The sequence below is a fragment of the Myxine glutinosa genome, chromosome 9 (assembly GCF_964187855.1).
Source record: "Myxine glutinosa chromosome 9, kmMyxGlut1.1, whole genome shotgun sequence".
Lineage (NCBI taxonomy): Eukaryota > Metazoa > Chordata > Myxini > Myxiniformes > Myxinidae > Myxine > Myxine glutinosa.
In genome coordinates, this window is record NC_136269.1 from 60,796,051 (window position 1) to 60,809,191 (window position 13,141).

Below are 13,141 nucleotides of genomic sequence, written 5' to 3' on the forward strand. Positions count from 1 at the left end.
AGCACTTTGGAAGGATAGTCAAACTAACCAATGTATCTATTTTCGAGGCCATCCAATGAAAAAAATGTTCAGTTTCTTGTACCTCTCAACCTCACCATCAGCCACGACCTTTCCTGTGCCAAACACATGGCAGCACTGCAGCCTACAAAGCCAACCACAGATGGGCATCCTCCATGGCCATTGCCATTCCATCAATCAAAGTCTGTCATTGCAAAATCAGAGCGACTCACAGTCTACATGGCTTTTCTCCATAGCTCAATAGAATATTGCTCTCCTTTATGAGGTAGCATCGCAGCTTAACATCCATCTCTCCTGGATTTTGTGTAACCGTACGGTCAAAATTATTGGAACTTCCCATGATGAGGTCGAAACACAAGGTCTGTTTCTTTCATATTGCAAGCACGTCAGTGGTCTGTTTTCTACTATCTATTCTCCAACATTGCTACCTCCAGTCTCAGTCCTCCAACACTTCCCAGCAATTCCAGAATGCATGCGTTCTTCTAGTAACCCTCTTCTGTTTAAAGTTCTAAAATCCAGGCTGACTGCACTTCTTAACTCGTTTATTCCTCACTTCCCCCATGTATGAATCCACCTTCCAGAGGCTGTTCAGTCTCACTCTTCTCACTCGTCTTATTTTTCAACAACGGGACCTTAATCTTCTATATATATATATATAAAAGAAGGCTATTGTTTGTTTGATTGTTTGTTTGTCTGCACGCGCTAATCTCCTGAACGGTGAAAGATAGGAGGAAACCTCTGAAACAAAAAATGTCGGGATGGGCCCCGGGAAGGTTATAGGCTAGGTGTCGAGGCTGGTCGAGGCCACCTCGGCCGGGCTGGGCCAATTTTGCAATTAAAAGTTGAGCTGAATTATAGTAGTCAATCTTCTATGGCCGCAAGTAAAAGCTGAATTATAGTAGTAAATTCGTTCAAAAAGAACCCGGGCAACGCCGGGTGCTTTCGACTAGTCTTCTATATATATATAAAAGAAAGTTTTTGTTTGTTTGTTTGTCTGCACGCGCTAATCTCCTGAACGGTGAAAGATAGGAGGAAACCTCTGAAACAAAAAATGTCGGGACGGCCCCCGGGAAGGTTATAGGCTAGGTGGCGAGGTCAGTCGAGGCCGCCTCGGCCAGGCTGGGCCCATTTCGCAATAAATCTTCTTCTTTCAAAATTCTCTTGAAGTACAACTTATGCACTTAATAGGAATATCTGACTGATTGCAACACATGCTTTCAAAATTCTCTCTTGAGGGGCCCGACAGAAGAAAGAACAAGGAATCGTTGAACACTAACTGATACTGGGCTCCCGTCAGACCTATGTACAGAAGATTAAATTCATTCAAAAAGAACCCAGGCAACGCCGGGTGCATTCAGCTAGTATGCTATAAAATGCATCAAATGAAAATGAAGTTCAATTTTGTTTTTACTTTAGGGAAAAAGAAAAATTCCCAAAGAGCGATCAAACTCAGACTTATCACGAGATAGTAGTTGCTCATGGGAAAGGATTAGTCACAGAGTTTGTGTCATGTTCCTGAAGGAAAGATCTGATAACAAACTTTTGTTTCATTGCTTTGCTGCTGGATAAATCATCAAGTAAATTGTCCTTCAGAGCAAATGTTAGTTGGACTGTTCTATAAGCTTGAATGTTTGTTAATAAACAAAAAGAGAGAGATTGATTATAATTCATCAGAATGCCATTCCGACAACATCCCCTCTCCGTCTCTGCATGTACACACGTAGTTATTCTCCATTTCCCCCACAATGGTGTCTATGCATCCTCTCCACAAAGAGAGCATTTTAAACATAATTTTAGTTATTCTTTCCATCACACAAATCAATAATAGTGACAACTTACCCTCATCAATACCATCCATTATGGCAATGCCATCCTCTGGCAAATTGAATGGACAGTAATCAAACAATTTCTTCATCTGCAATAATTTACAGGCAAAAAAAAAATAGAGCTCATGAAAGAGAGAAGAAAAGAAAAACGTCATCAATTGTATTTCACACATAAAGTGAAGCTGGGCATGAAGGGTAGAGGGATAACGTACCTGTTGTAACAAGGCATCCGATTTGCTTTCTGGGAGGAGGCGCAGTCCTGCTGTTGCTTTGAGTACCACTGGGGTTTTCCTCCAGTGATTCTCGGGCACGGAACTCTTGGCAACCTCCAGAAGTGAATCCACGGAGGCGACGCTCTAACACATCATGAAACGGGGTGGACTTTGCAGCAGGACATCAGGTAAAAGGACTAACTGAATTCAAGCTTACGAAAGGTCAACATTTCGAACTGGCCACAATCAAATTAATGATGGACATCAACACATACAGTCACGTGAAAAAGTAAGTACACCCCATGTAAAGTTTTGACTTTTTCAACATATTTCCACATACAGCTATTTGATCTTCATTTCAACAATATTGATAGATAGAGGTGATATAATATAACAAATATCATGAAACATTTTGTAGTCCATTGTATAATTTAAATAAACATAAATGCAAATTTCGCATGTGGAAAAAGTAAGTACACCCTTGGCTCGAATAGGTGGTATTGCCCCCTTTGGCAGAAACAACCTCAAGTAGGCATTTCTTATAACTGTCTACCAGTCTCTGACATCGACTGGGAGAATTTTTTGCCCACTCCTCCATGCAGAATTCTTTCAGCTGTGCGATGTTTGAGGGATTTGTTGCATGCACAGCTCGTTTCAAATCCCCCCACAACATCTCAATGGGATTCAGATCCTTGCTTTGACTTGGCCATTCCAGAACTGTCCATTTCTTTCTTTTCAGCCATTCCTTGGTGGATTTACTGGTATGTTGAAGGTCATTGTCATGTTGCAAGGTCCACCTTCGGTTGAGCTTCAACTTTCTGACAGATGGCCTCACATTATCCTCAAGCACCTTCTGCTACAATGAAGAATTCATAGTGGATTCTATGATGGTGAGCTGCCCAGGCCCTGATGCAGCAAAGCTGCCCCCAAACCATAATATTTCCACCACCATGCTTTACAGTTGGTATCAGGTTCTTGTGGTCAAATGCTCTCTTTGGTTTTCGCCAAACATGTCTTCTGGTACTGTGGCCAAATAACTCTACCGTTGACTCATCTGTCCAGATCTCATTGTTCCAGAAGTGCTGGTCGTTGCCAAGGGTGTTCATTGGCAAACTTTAGTCTTGCCATAATGTTCTTTCTGGACAGCAAAGGTTTCCTCCTGGCACACCTCCCATGTAGATCAAATTTGTGCAGCCTCTTTCTAATGGTAGACTCGTGCACTTTGACATCAACAGTGGCAAGAGTTACCTGTCGGTCTCGTAATGACATTCTGGGGTTCTTAGAGAGACTTCTTTCAGCATTTTGTGGTCTGCTCTCGGGCTGAACTTGCTGTGGCGGCCTGGCCTGAACAAGTTGACAGTTGTTTGGAATCTTCTCCACTTGTAGATGATCTTCAGGACAGTCGAATGATTGATTTAAAATTGTTTGGAGATCTTTTTAAATCCCTTCCCAGACTCGTAGGCTTCTATAACCTTCTTTCTGAAGGCTTCAGAGAGCTCTTTTGATCTAGGCATGGTGACGCCGCACACTTCAACAACAAAGAGCAAACCAAACTAAATGTCTGAGGTTTAAATAAGACAGGTTCCTCCAAGATCCTCTCTAACGATGTTCTAATCATTTGCACCTGAGCTGGTGCACCTGATTCTAATTTTAGGTATTTGAAGTAGTGATAAATGTAGGGGTGAACTTACTTTTTCCACATGCGAAATTTGCATTTATGTTTATTTAAATTATACAATGAACTACAAAATGTAAATGTTTCATGATATTTGTTATATTATATCACCTTTATCTATCAATATTGTTGAAATGAAGATCAAATAGCTGTATGTTTAAATATGTTGAAAAAGTCAAAACTTTACATGGGGTGTACTTACTTTTTCACGTGACTGTAAATAGATATAGACACTTCCGAAGATTTCTTAGGCTTACCTAGTGGTACCAAAATGGCGGATGTATGATTTGATTTTTGAGGTTACAATTGTGGGTGGAGTCAGGCCAGTAAGCAAAGCTCCACTCTGGAAGGACAGAGCTTCAGACTGGCAGAGATTATTATAGTTCAGATTATATTCCATGTACAAGCCCACCATAGTACACCACTACACCAATAATGTTGCCTACCTCTTCTGGGTGATCAGCATAGGCAGAAAGGCCAGGTTTCACAGAGTGGAAAACCTCCCATGCTAACTGTGGCAACTTGGCTGCAAATAAAAACAACAAATGTACAGCATGTTATAATCCGACTGTTGCACATATTGGTGGAGGATCAAATGTTGAATCACAATCGGGACAATATTGGAACATTTCCCATGAAGAAAATAGTGATCAATCAATTCAGTTAGCTGTCGGCTCCATTTTCATTACAAATGGCCACAAAACAGAACGCTTGACAAATTGAGACCGATTGCATTAACTGATCATTTCACGAAGCTTGCACAGAGTTATTTGCATATCAATGGCTTATGGCCGAAATCGGTCCTGGTATTGACACAACAATTTCGGAACCATGCAGGTATGTCTTCAATCAATTATCTTGTACAACTGCTAGATTTCCTGTATGCGGGTGCTGACATACCTGGTTCAATTTCTACTATCGTTTTATCCCGATTTTCCCAAGGCCTTTGACTCGGTCGATCATACGGTGGCTATTAACCAAATGCATACTTTAGGAGTAAGACCTTCCTTTATCCAATGGGTATGCAGCTTCCTAACGCAGCATGTTGAGAAAGTACGGTACAAGAGACAACTTTGGATACCTTCAACAGTAACAGGTGGTACCCCACAAAGGAACACGTCTGGTGCCGCTCGTTTGTTTGGCTGTCATCAACGATGCCCTTCAATCATCTGACATCAGGAGTTGGAAATACATGGATGATTTAACGTTGGCAGCGTCACATCAAATAAATTCTCCACGTACCCTCCGGTTGGTGCTATTTGAACAGTGGTGTACAGATGGTAAGAGGCCAGTTAACCACACTAAGAAGGTGTCTTTCATGTGGGTGTCTTTCACTCGCCGCCAGCTCCTTCCAACGCAGGTTTGATTAAACTAGGGCATGCCCGTACTATATATATATCTAAAATTATATCCCCCCCCCTATTTACATGAAATGGTTTGGTCCAAAGCGAACGGCTTGCGAGTGGTGACAATCCCCCCCCTCTATTTACATGCAATGGTTCGGTCCAAAGCGAACGGCTTCCGGAGTTTGGTAAAGAAATCGCCATCGCGTACACAAACGCGCAGGAAAGCGAATGAATCGCAAATTCGTTTTTATTAGTTGTAAAACATAATGCCCAATTATTCAATTAGCGCCAACGTATTTTGGCTGTTTGCAATTTAATCGCAAGGCAAAGTAGAAAGAGAAGAGGGAAAAAAAGAAAAGCCTTGCCTTGCTGCAAACAGCTGCTGCAAACAACAACAACATGGAAGGCTGCACTGTCCGGAAGTTGGCATATCGCAGTTACGATTATTTTAGTGTTAATGGCCAATTATTCAATTAGCGCCAACGTATTTTGGCTGTTTGCAATTTAATCGCAAGGAAAAGTAGAAAGAGAAGAGGGAAAAAAAGAAAAGCCTTGCATTAACGCATTAACGCTTGCATTGCATTAACGGTTCGGCACACGTGATAGCTCGCTGCTCTCTGATTGGTTGAAGCGTTTTTTGGACATAGCTCGGTAGGTACTTGTCCGATTAATTACAAACCTTGAAAAGGCACATCCTCGGGTCCCCAGCAATATACCTGGCAAGTTTCAAGTATATCGGACCCGTGGTTGTCGAGAAACAGCGGTCACAGACAAACACACAGACACACAGACACACAGACACACAGACAGACACACAGAGATTGCTGGAATTATAGATAGATAACGTCCAATTACAAGAAAGTCAGCAGGTTCAACTACAGGGTGTTGTAATTAGCAATGATCTCAAGTGGGTTAATCATGTAAATTTCATGAACTCAAAGGTTTCAACAAAGTTGGACATGCTTTGATTATTGAAGAGGTTCAATATTCCGAGAGAAGATCTGATCACGGTGCATTCCTCTTGCATCAGACCTGCAGTCGTGGCCAAAAATATTGGCAACTTGCACTTTTTTCAAATAATGCACCATTTCTTCCAGAAAATTGTTGACATTAATAAAATCTTTTGGTATTCACATATGTATTTCTTTGGTTTGCAGTGGAACAAAACAAAAAAAGCTGAAAAAATTACTAAATCTTACCTTATTCCACACAGACATCCTAAAATAGCCTGGACAATATTATTGGCACCTTTTAGAAGTTGTTAGAAATAATTAGATTTCAAGCAGGTGATTCTCCTTTACTTTGGAATTGAACTCACCTGTGGTGAGTTGCAGGTGCCTGCAATATAAAAATCACTCATTCAACCAGTTGGAATAGAGAAAAGGAGTCATTATGCTGTTTTGTGTCACTGTGTGTACCGCAATGAGAATGGAGAAAAGAAAGAAAACCAGAGAATTGTCTGAGTAGGTCAGACACAAGATTGTAGCCAAGCATGGACAATTTCAAGGCCACAAGTCCATCTCCAGAGACCTTGATGTTCCTGTGTCCACTGTACGCAATGTTATCAGGAAGTTTAAGGCCCATGGCACTGTAGCCAACCTCCCTGGATGTGGTAGTAAGAGAAAACTTGATCAAAGATTGCAGTGAAGCATTGTTTGAATGGTGGAGCAAGCACCTCGATCAACTGGCAAACAGATTCAAGCTGACCCACAGACACAAGGTACGACAGTTTCAACTCGCACCATCCGTCGCCAACTCGATGAAAGGGGGTTCTATGGTAGGAGACCCAGGAGGAGCCCACTGCTGAGAGAGAGACTTAAGAAAGCCCAACTGTTGTTTGCTAAAACACACCAGAACAAGCCAAAATCCTTCTGGGAGAATGTGCTGTGGACAGATGAGACCAAATTAGAGCTTTTTGGTAAAGCACATCATCTCTATGTTTACAGAAAACAAAATGAAGCCTTCAAAGTAAATAACACCTTCCCTACAGTCAAACATGGAGGAGGTTCAGTGATGTTTTGGGGTTGCTGTGCTGCCTCTGGCACTGGGTGCATTGAATGTGTACATGCCATCATGAAATCAGGAGATTACCCAGGCATTCTGGAGCACAACGTTCAACCCAGTGTCAGAAAGCTGAGTCACCATCGAAGGTCATGGGTCTTGCAGCAGGACAATGACCCCACACACACTTCAAAAAGCACCCAAGAATGGTTCAAGACCAAACGCTGGACTGTTCTGAAGGGGCCAGCAATGAGTCCAGATCTAGATCCCATTGAACACCTGTGGGGATATCTGAAAACAGCAATTGGGAAAAGGAAACCTTCAAATCAGGGAGAACTGGAGACGTTTGCACAAGAAGAGTGGGCCAAACTGTCAGTAGAGAGGTGTCGGAAGCTCATTCATGGCTACAGGAAGTGCTTGACTGCAGTTATTTTGTCCAAAGGCTGTGCTACCAAATATTAGATCGAGGGTGTCAATAATTTTGTCAATACCATTTATTTTTATTTTCTGATTTAAAAGGATATATTAAGTTCCGAATCAAAAACAAAGGTTCTGTAATATTAACAGTAAAATAAAGAATTGTGCAGACCAAATACTTTTGTCAATTTCAACTTATTTTTCGAGAAAATTGTGAGTTATTTGAAAAAAGTGAAAGGGTGCCAATATTTTTGGCCATGACTGTATGTTGGAGTATTATTGTACAGTATGGCATCCTCCCTGATACAACAGCAGATAGCTGTGATTGAAGTGTTACAAAAACGAGTACTGAGGATTGGCTAGGCTACTAGCTATGAATCCTACCATCATGCCCTGAGTAACCTGCCAGCTGAACTCTCGATCGGGACAACATGAACAACTTTGTATAAACTTTGCATCTTCTTTGCATAATAAATTCCAGTCTGGTTACCGGTACCTGAAAACCAATCACTATGCAGACAGCAATCACTATAATTGATTCTGTGTAATGAAATGCAGAGCTGAACGCCACTGAAAAAGTGCTACCTGTACCTATAAAAGGCAAAAATCTCTCTCTCTCTCTGTATGTATGTATTCTATGCATGGCCACATCTTTTAAATTATAAACTCCAAACTCGGGGTACAAATACAACTTTGTATGGTGGGTAACATAGGCTATGTAATGTGGCCGCAGCTTCACACGTGGGTGTTGGGGGCTGTGGAGCATAAATTCTCAAAGTAAATGTATACTGTGTAGCACCACCTGGCGGTGGTAGCAGAGGATATCACAATTCCTTTTCTTACCTGGACAACGCTGAGGTTAAAGCACTTTACACAGGTAAATTTGGACTCATCCCATCCCCTCCCCTTCCCCTCCCTCCTCCAACCCCCTTTTCCTCCCCCTTCCCCCTCTCGCTACCTCCCCCCCCCACCCTTCCCCTCCTTCTCTGTCCCTCCCCCACACCCCTCCCAGGAAACACACGTACTTCAGCCAGTACCTTATATTATCAGACTGCTAAATGATGAAATGAATGCAATTTTAGCTTGATTCATATGTTGCTTTGTTATGATTATGTTATTGTGTTGTTATGATCATCTTATTATGTTCATGTTACTTTTGATTATGCTTACATGTTGCTTATGTTATGATTATCAGTTTTTATCTTGCAAATCACTCGCAATTCAGCCTTATGGATGCGATGTTTTCATAATAAAACCATTCATTCATTCTTGAATAGAAGCACATCTGTCACGTGACCAGGGGTCAACTTAGTCAACAGAATGTTGGAAAGCTAAGCTACCAAAGCCTCAGCCCTTTGATTCCTACAACCAGTCATGATCATCGAATAATTTTTAGCCAGGGTACCAGCCAGGGTAAATTTAGAATTTAACCACGGTACCAACATCCAAATGTCGACTCTTTTCAGCTGGTACCAGCGGATACACAAAGCAAATGCTAGCAGCTATGAGACCTGGATGAAAATGCCTCTGCTTAAGGGCCATGCATTTATTGATGGAATGCCATGCCTCATGAAAACCACCAGGTGACAGTTTATAGTTGGATCAACAACTGAACCCAGACTATACAACTCAAAAGGTGAGTACATAGCAGCTGGATTATAGTGTCAGCAGCATGAACTAAGTCCCAGAAATGATTTAAGGAACATTCCTTTGTAACAATAAAACACACACTCGAGGATGACGAGCAACACGAACCTGCATTTGTCTGTGTGAATTTGAAGATGTGGACCCTCGTTCCGGTGCTACCAGCATCAAACATCACAGAATAGTAGTCCCTCATGTGGCCTGCAGCCTGATCACTGGACACACGATGGCTACTCTTTCTCTCTTCGCCATGACCAGCTTGTGCAGCACCGTCTATCCTTGCACCAGCTATATCCAGAGCGTCTTGAGCACCATACCAAAACCGTACATACACTACGAAGGCAAGCAGCACCACAGACACTAGGAAGACAAAGGATGCAGGACAGGTGCGCATGTGCTTCATGTTCCGACGCCGAGGGAATGGCGATATCATCACTTTTATTTGGGCTCCTCGTTCACGTTACGTGCTGCACCTGCAAAATATCAAACAAGCAAGAAAACATCTCCCTCGTATTCAATTTTGAACTTTTATGTTACACCCTCCAAATAATTTTTCTGTTATCATATCACTATATATTTTTAAAATGTTGAAAAAGTTTGTCCTGTATTATTTTTCTCTACAAGAGTGGGGCTCATGGAAGAGGAATGTTAAATTGACAATGGGGGTAGTTGGGAAATAATTGGGCACAACCTGCATGGCGATAAACAAGCCGGAATGGAGGAGAGAGGAGAGAGAGAAAAAGACAAGGGGAGGAAATATTGAAATCAGCAACTATGAGGGTTGGGTTAGGAAGGGTTAATAGGGGAAATAAATATAGAGTGTCAGGATGGGGGATGACATGAGGTGGTGGTGCACTAACTGCCTGAAGCCCTGGAGGGAAGAGTTGGAAAGAATGGCCTCTGGAAAGCAGTTCCATAGACAGGAAAAGTGAGGAACAAAGGAGGTGAGGTGTGCAGTCAGCCAGGATTTTGAAAGTTTAACAAGGAGAGGGTTACTGGAAGAAAGCATGACTCCTGGAGTTGCTGAGGAGGGTTGAAAGGCTTAGATCGGTGGTCTGCTATTACTGCATCTTCTCCAATATTACTCCCTCTGCTCTGTCTGTGATGTGAAAGCAACAGACATTGTACTTCAGCCTCATCGTGGGAGATTCCAATAATTAATTGAGAGCTTTAGATTACACACAATCCAGCAGAGATAGACGTGATGGCAGGGTGCCAACTCATAGGGGAGACCAGTACTCCACTGAGCTATGGACAAAGGTCATGCAGAATGAGCAGCTCAGCTTTTCCAAGCAAATGATTAGATCAATAGAGGAGCCCCAATTTACTGCTGGCTCTGGAGGCCAGCTTTGCTACATGATTCTCCCAGGAGAGATCTTGGCTGACAGTGTAGCCTAGAAGTTCAAGAGACTGAACCTCTGCCAGAGGCTGACCATTGAAATAGACAAGTAGATTAGCTTGATCATCCTTACAGACGGACAGGGCGAGACAGTGACATTTTTCAGTATAGAAGGACATGTTGCATTTAACAGACATCCATAGCTTTATCATCCACAGCAGCTTGATAGAGTACTGCTCTCCACTTTGAACTGATGCTCCTGTTTCATACCTTTCTCAGATTGATGCCATGGAGACAAAGGCCTTCAAAATCAATGGAATCTCCCATGAGGAAGCTGAGTCGATGGGCCTTTCTCTTTCCCACTGCAGACAGGTCGGTAGTCTCTCTGTCCTGTCTTCTACCGCCTAATTTCTGGTCTTGCATCTATTCTTTCCTTGTTTTGCCCTCCTCAGGTTTCTGCAGGCCGCACATGGTCCACAAGCAACCCCCTTCTGGTGAAACTCCCAAAATCCAGAATCACTGCTCACCTCCACTCATTTGTTCCTCTTTTTCCCCACACGTGGAACCAACTTCCACATTCTCTTTAATCTCATTTTTCCCTCCAGGTTTTCAAGATAGCTGTTCACCGGCATATTACATAATCCCCCATCCAAACCAAGGATCCTCTCTACTACCATTAACCCTTCCCCGAAGACATACGTCCACTGCATGCACCCCACAGAGCATCCTGCTCTGTAGGGGTGCGCTCACGCCCTGCCCTGCAGGGATGCGCTCGCGTCCTGCCTTGCAGGGATGCGCTCGCGTCCTGCCCTGCAGGGGTGCGCTGCTCTGAAGGGATGCGTTCTCGTCCAGCTCTGCAGGGGTGCACGCCCGTCCAGCTCTGCAGGGGTGCACGCCCGTCCAGCTCTGCAGGGGTGCACGCCCGTCCAGCTCTGCACGCGCGTCCAGCACTGCAGGGGTGCACGTGCGTCCAGCTCTGCAGGGGTGCACGCTCGTCCAGCTCTGCAGGGGTGCACGCTCGTCCAGCTCTGCAGGGGTGCACGCTCGTCCAGCTCTGCAGGGGTGCACGCTCGTCCAGCTCTGCAGGGGTGCACGCTCGTCCAGCTCTGCAGGGGTGCACGCGCGTCCAGCTCTGCAGGGGTGCACGCGCGTCCAGCTCTGCAGGGGTGCACGCGCGTCCAGCTCTGCAGGGGTGCACGCGCGTCCAGCTCTGCAGGGGTGCACGCGCGTCCAGCTCTGCAGGGGTGCACGCGAGTCCAGCTCTGCAGGGGTGCACGCGCGTCCAGCTCTGCAGGGGTGCACGCGAGTCCAGCTCTGCAGGGGTGCACGCGCGTCCAGCTCTGCAGGGGTGCACGCGCGTCCAGCTCTGCAGGGGTGCACGCGCGTCCAGCTCTGCAGGGGTGCACGCGCGTCCAGCTCTGCAGGGGTGCACGCGCGTCCAGCTCTGCAGGGGTGCACGCGCGTCCAGCTCTGCAGGGGTGCACGCGCGTCCAGCTCTGCAGGGGTGCACGCGCGTCCAGCTCGCGTGCAGGGGCGTAGGAAAGGAGTGGTGCACAATAAAGGGAGCGCCGAAGGGGCCCCGGGAATGCCGCGCTGGAGGATATGTTATTTATTTGGCATGGGGGCGGTTTAAGTTGAATGTATCTGTACTTGTTAAATTCTTTTGTTTGTTTTGTTTCATTCACCCAAATGGGTCCGTGCATGTTTTCGTGTGTAATGTGTTTGCTCTTACCCGAGCCTTGACTGTATACAAACAAAAGAAAGAAGAAAAAAAAAAGAGGATGCAAGACCATAAAGGCGGTGTTAGAAGACAGAGAGACTACCGGCCTGTCTGTGAAGGTAAAGTGCGAGGGCCATAGACTCAGCTTCGTTGCAGGAGTTTCCAATAATATTAAAGGCCTTGGTTTCCACTACCTTATCAAAACAGACCGAGAAGGCTCAACCTGACAACAATATAATCTATGACATCTCCGCCAAACTTCTCTCCTCCAAGAGTAATGAACTCCTCTAAATGTACCACATGTTTCATCAAACTGAGAAAAGAAAGAACTTTTTTTATTGAAAGAGTAGACGATGCGAGACACAAGAGGTCACTCACTCAAACCAAAAAAAAAAAAGAACACGAAAACTCACTCAAAATGTTTAGATGCCAGGAAATACTTATTTAGCCATAAAGTAGTGGTCGACAGGAAGAGGTTTCCAGATAGTGCGGCAACTGCAAAAAACAATACTATCCTTCCCGAAAAATCTATCAAAGCACATTTTGTTACTTCTGCAATCTGTGATGGACGGAGGTTATGTTTTCACCCCTGTATGTTTGTTTGTCTGATTGTTTTTGTGTGTGCATGGTATCTCAAAAAATTATGGACGGATTCAGACTAAACTTGATTGACAGGTTGGGTGTGTGACGAGGACGTATTTATTATATTTTGGTGAAGATCCAGATCCAGATCAGAGAGTTTTTTAAAGTTTAAAAAATAAAAATAATCACCATTAAGTGATGGGGGAAAACACGATATATAGCATAATATCTCAGAAGGTTATGGACGGATTATGACAAAACTTGGTGGAGGAGTTGGTTAGGTGACAAGAACAAGCCGATTCGATGTAGGTTCAAGTCCGAATCCAGATCAGGCCAATACCAGTGGATCAGCCTGGCGGGA

General features: G+C 44.1%; 1 protein-coding gene across 1 annotated transcript in view; it reads right to left on the reverse strand.

Annotated features, from left to right (window-relative positions):
* Positions 1-13,141, reverse strand: part of ENTPD5 (ectonucleoside triphosphate diphosphohydrolase 5 (inactive)) — a 58,599-nt gene that overhangs the window by 44,869 nt on the left and 589 nt on the right. The window contains exons 2-5 of the mRNA XM_068104629.2: positions 9,251-9,612; positions 4,178-4,257; positions 2,057-2,200; positions 1,858-1,933 (exon numbers count right to left, since the gene is read on the reverse strand). Of these exons, the coding sequence (XP_067960730.1) occupies positions 1,858-1,933; positions 2,057-2,200; positions 4,178-4,257; positions 9,251-9,572 (622 nt within the window). The 5' untranslated portion in view covers positions 9,573-9,612. The remainder of the gene's footprint in view (positions 1-1,857; positions 1,934-2,056; positions 2,201-4,177; positions 4,258-9,250; positions 9,613-13,141) is intronic.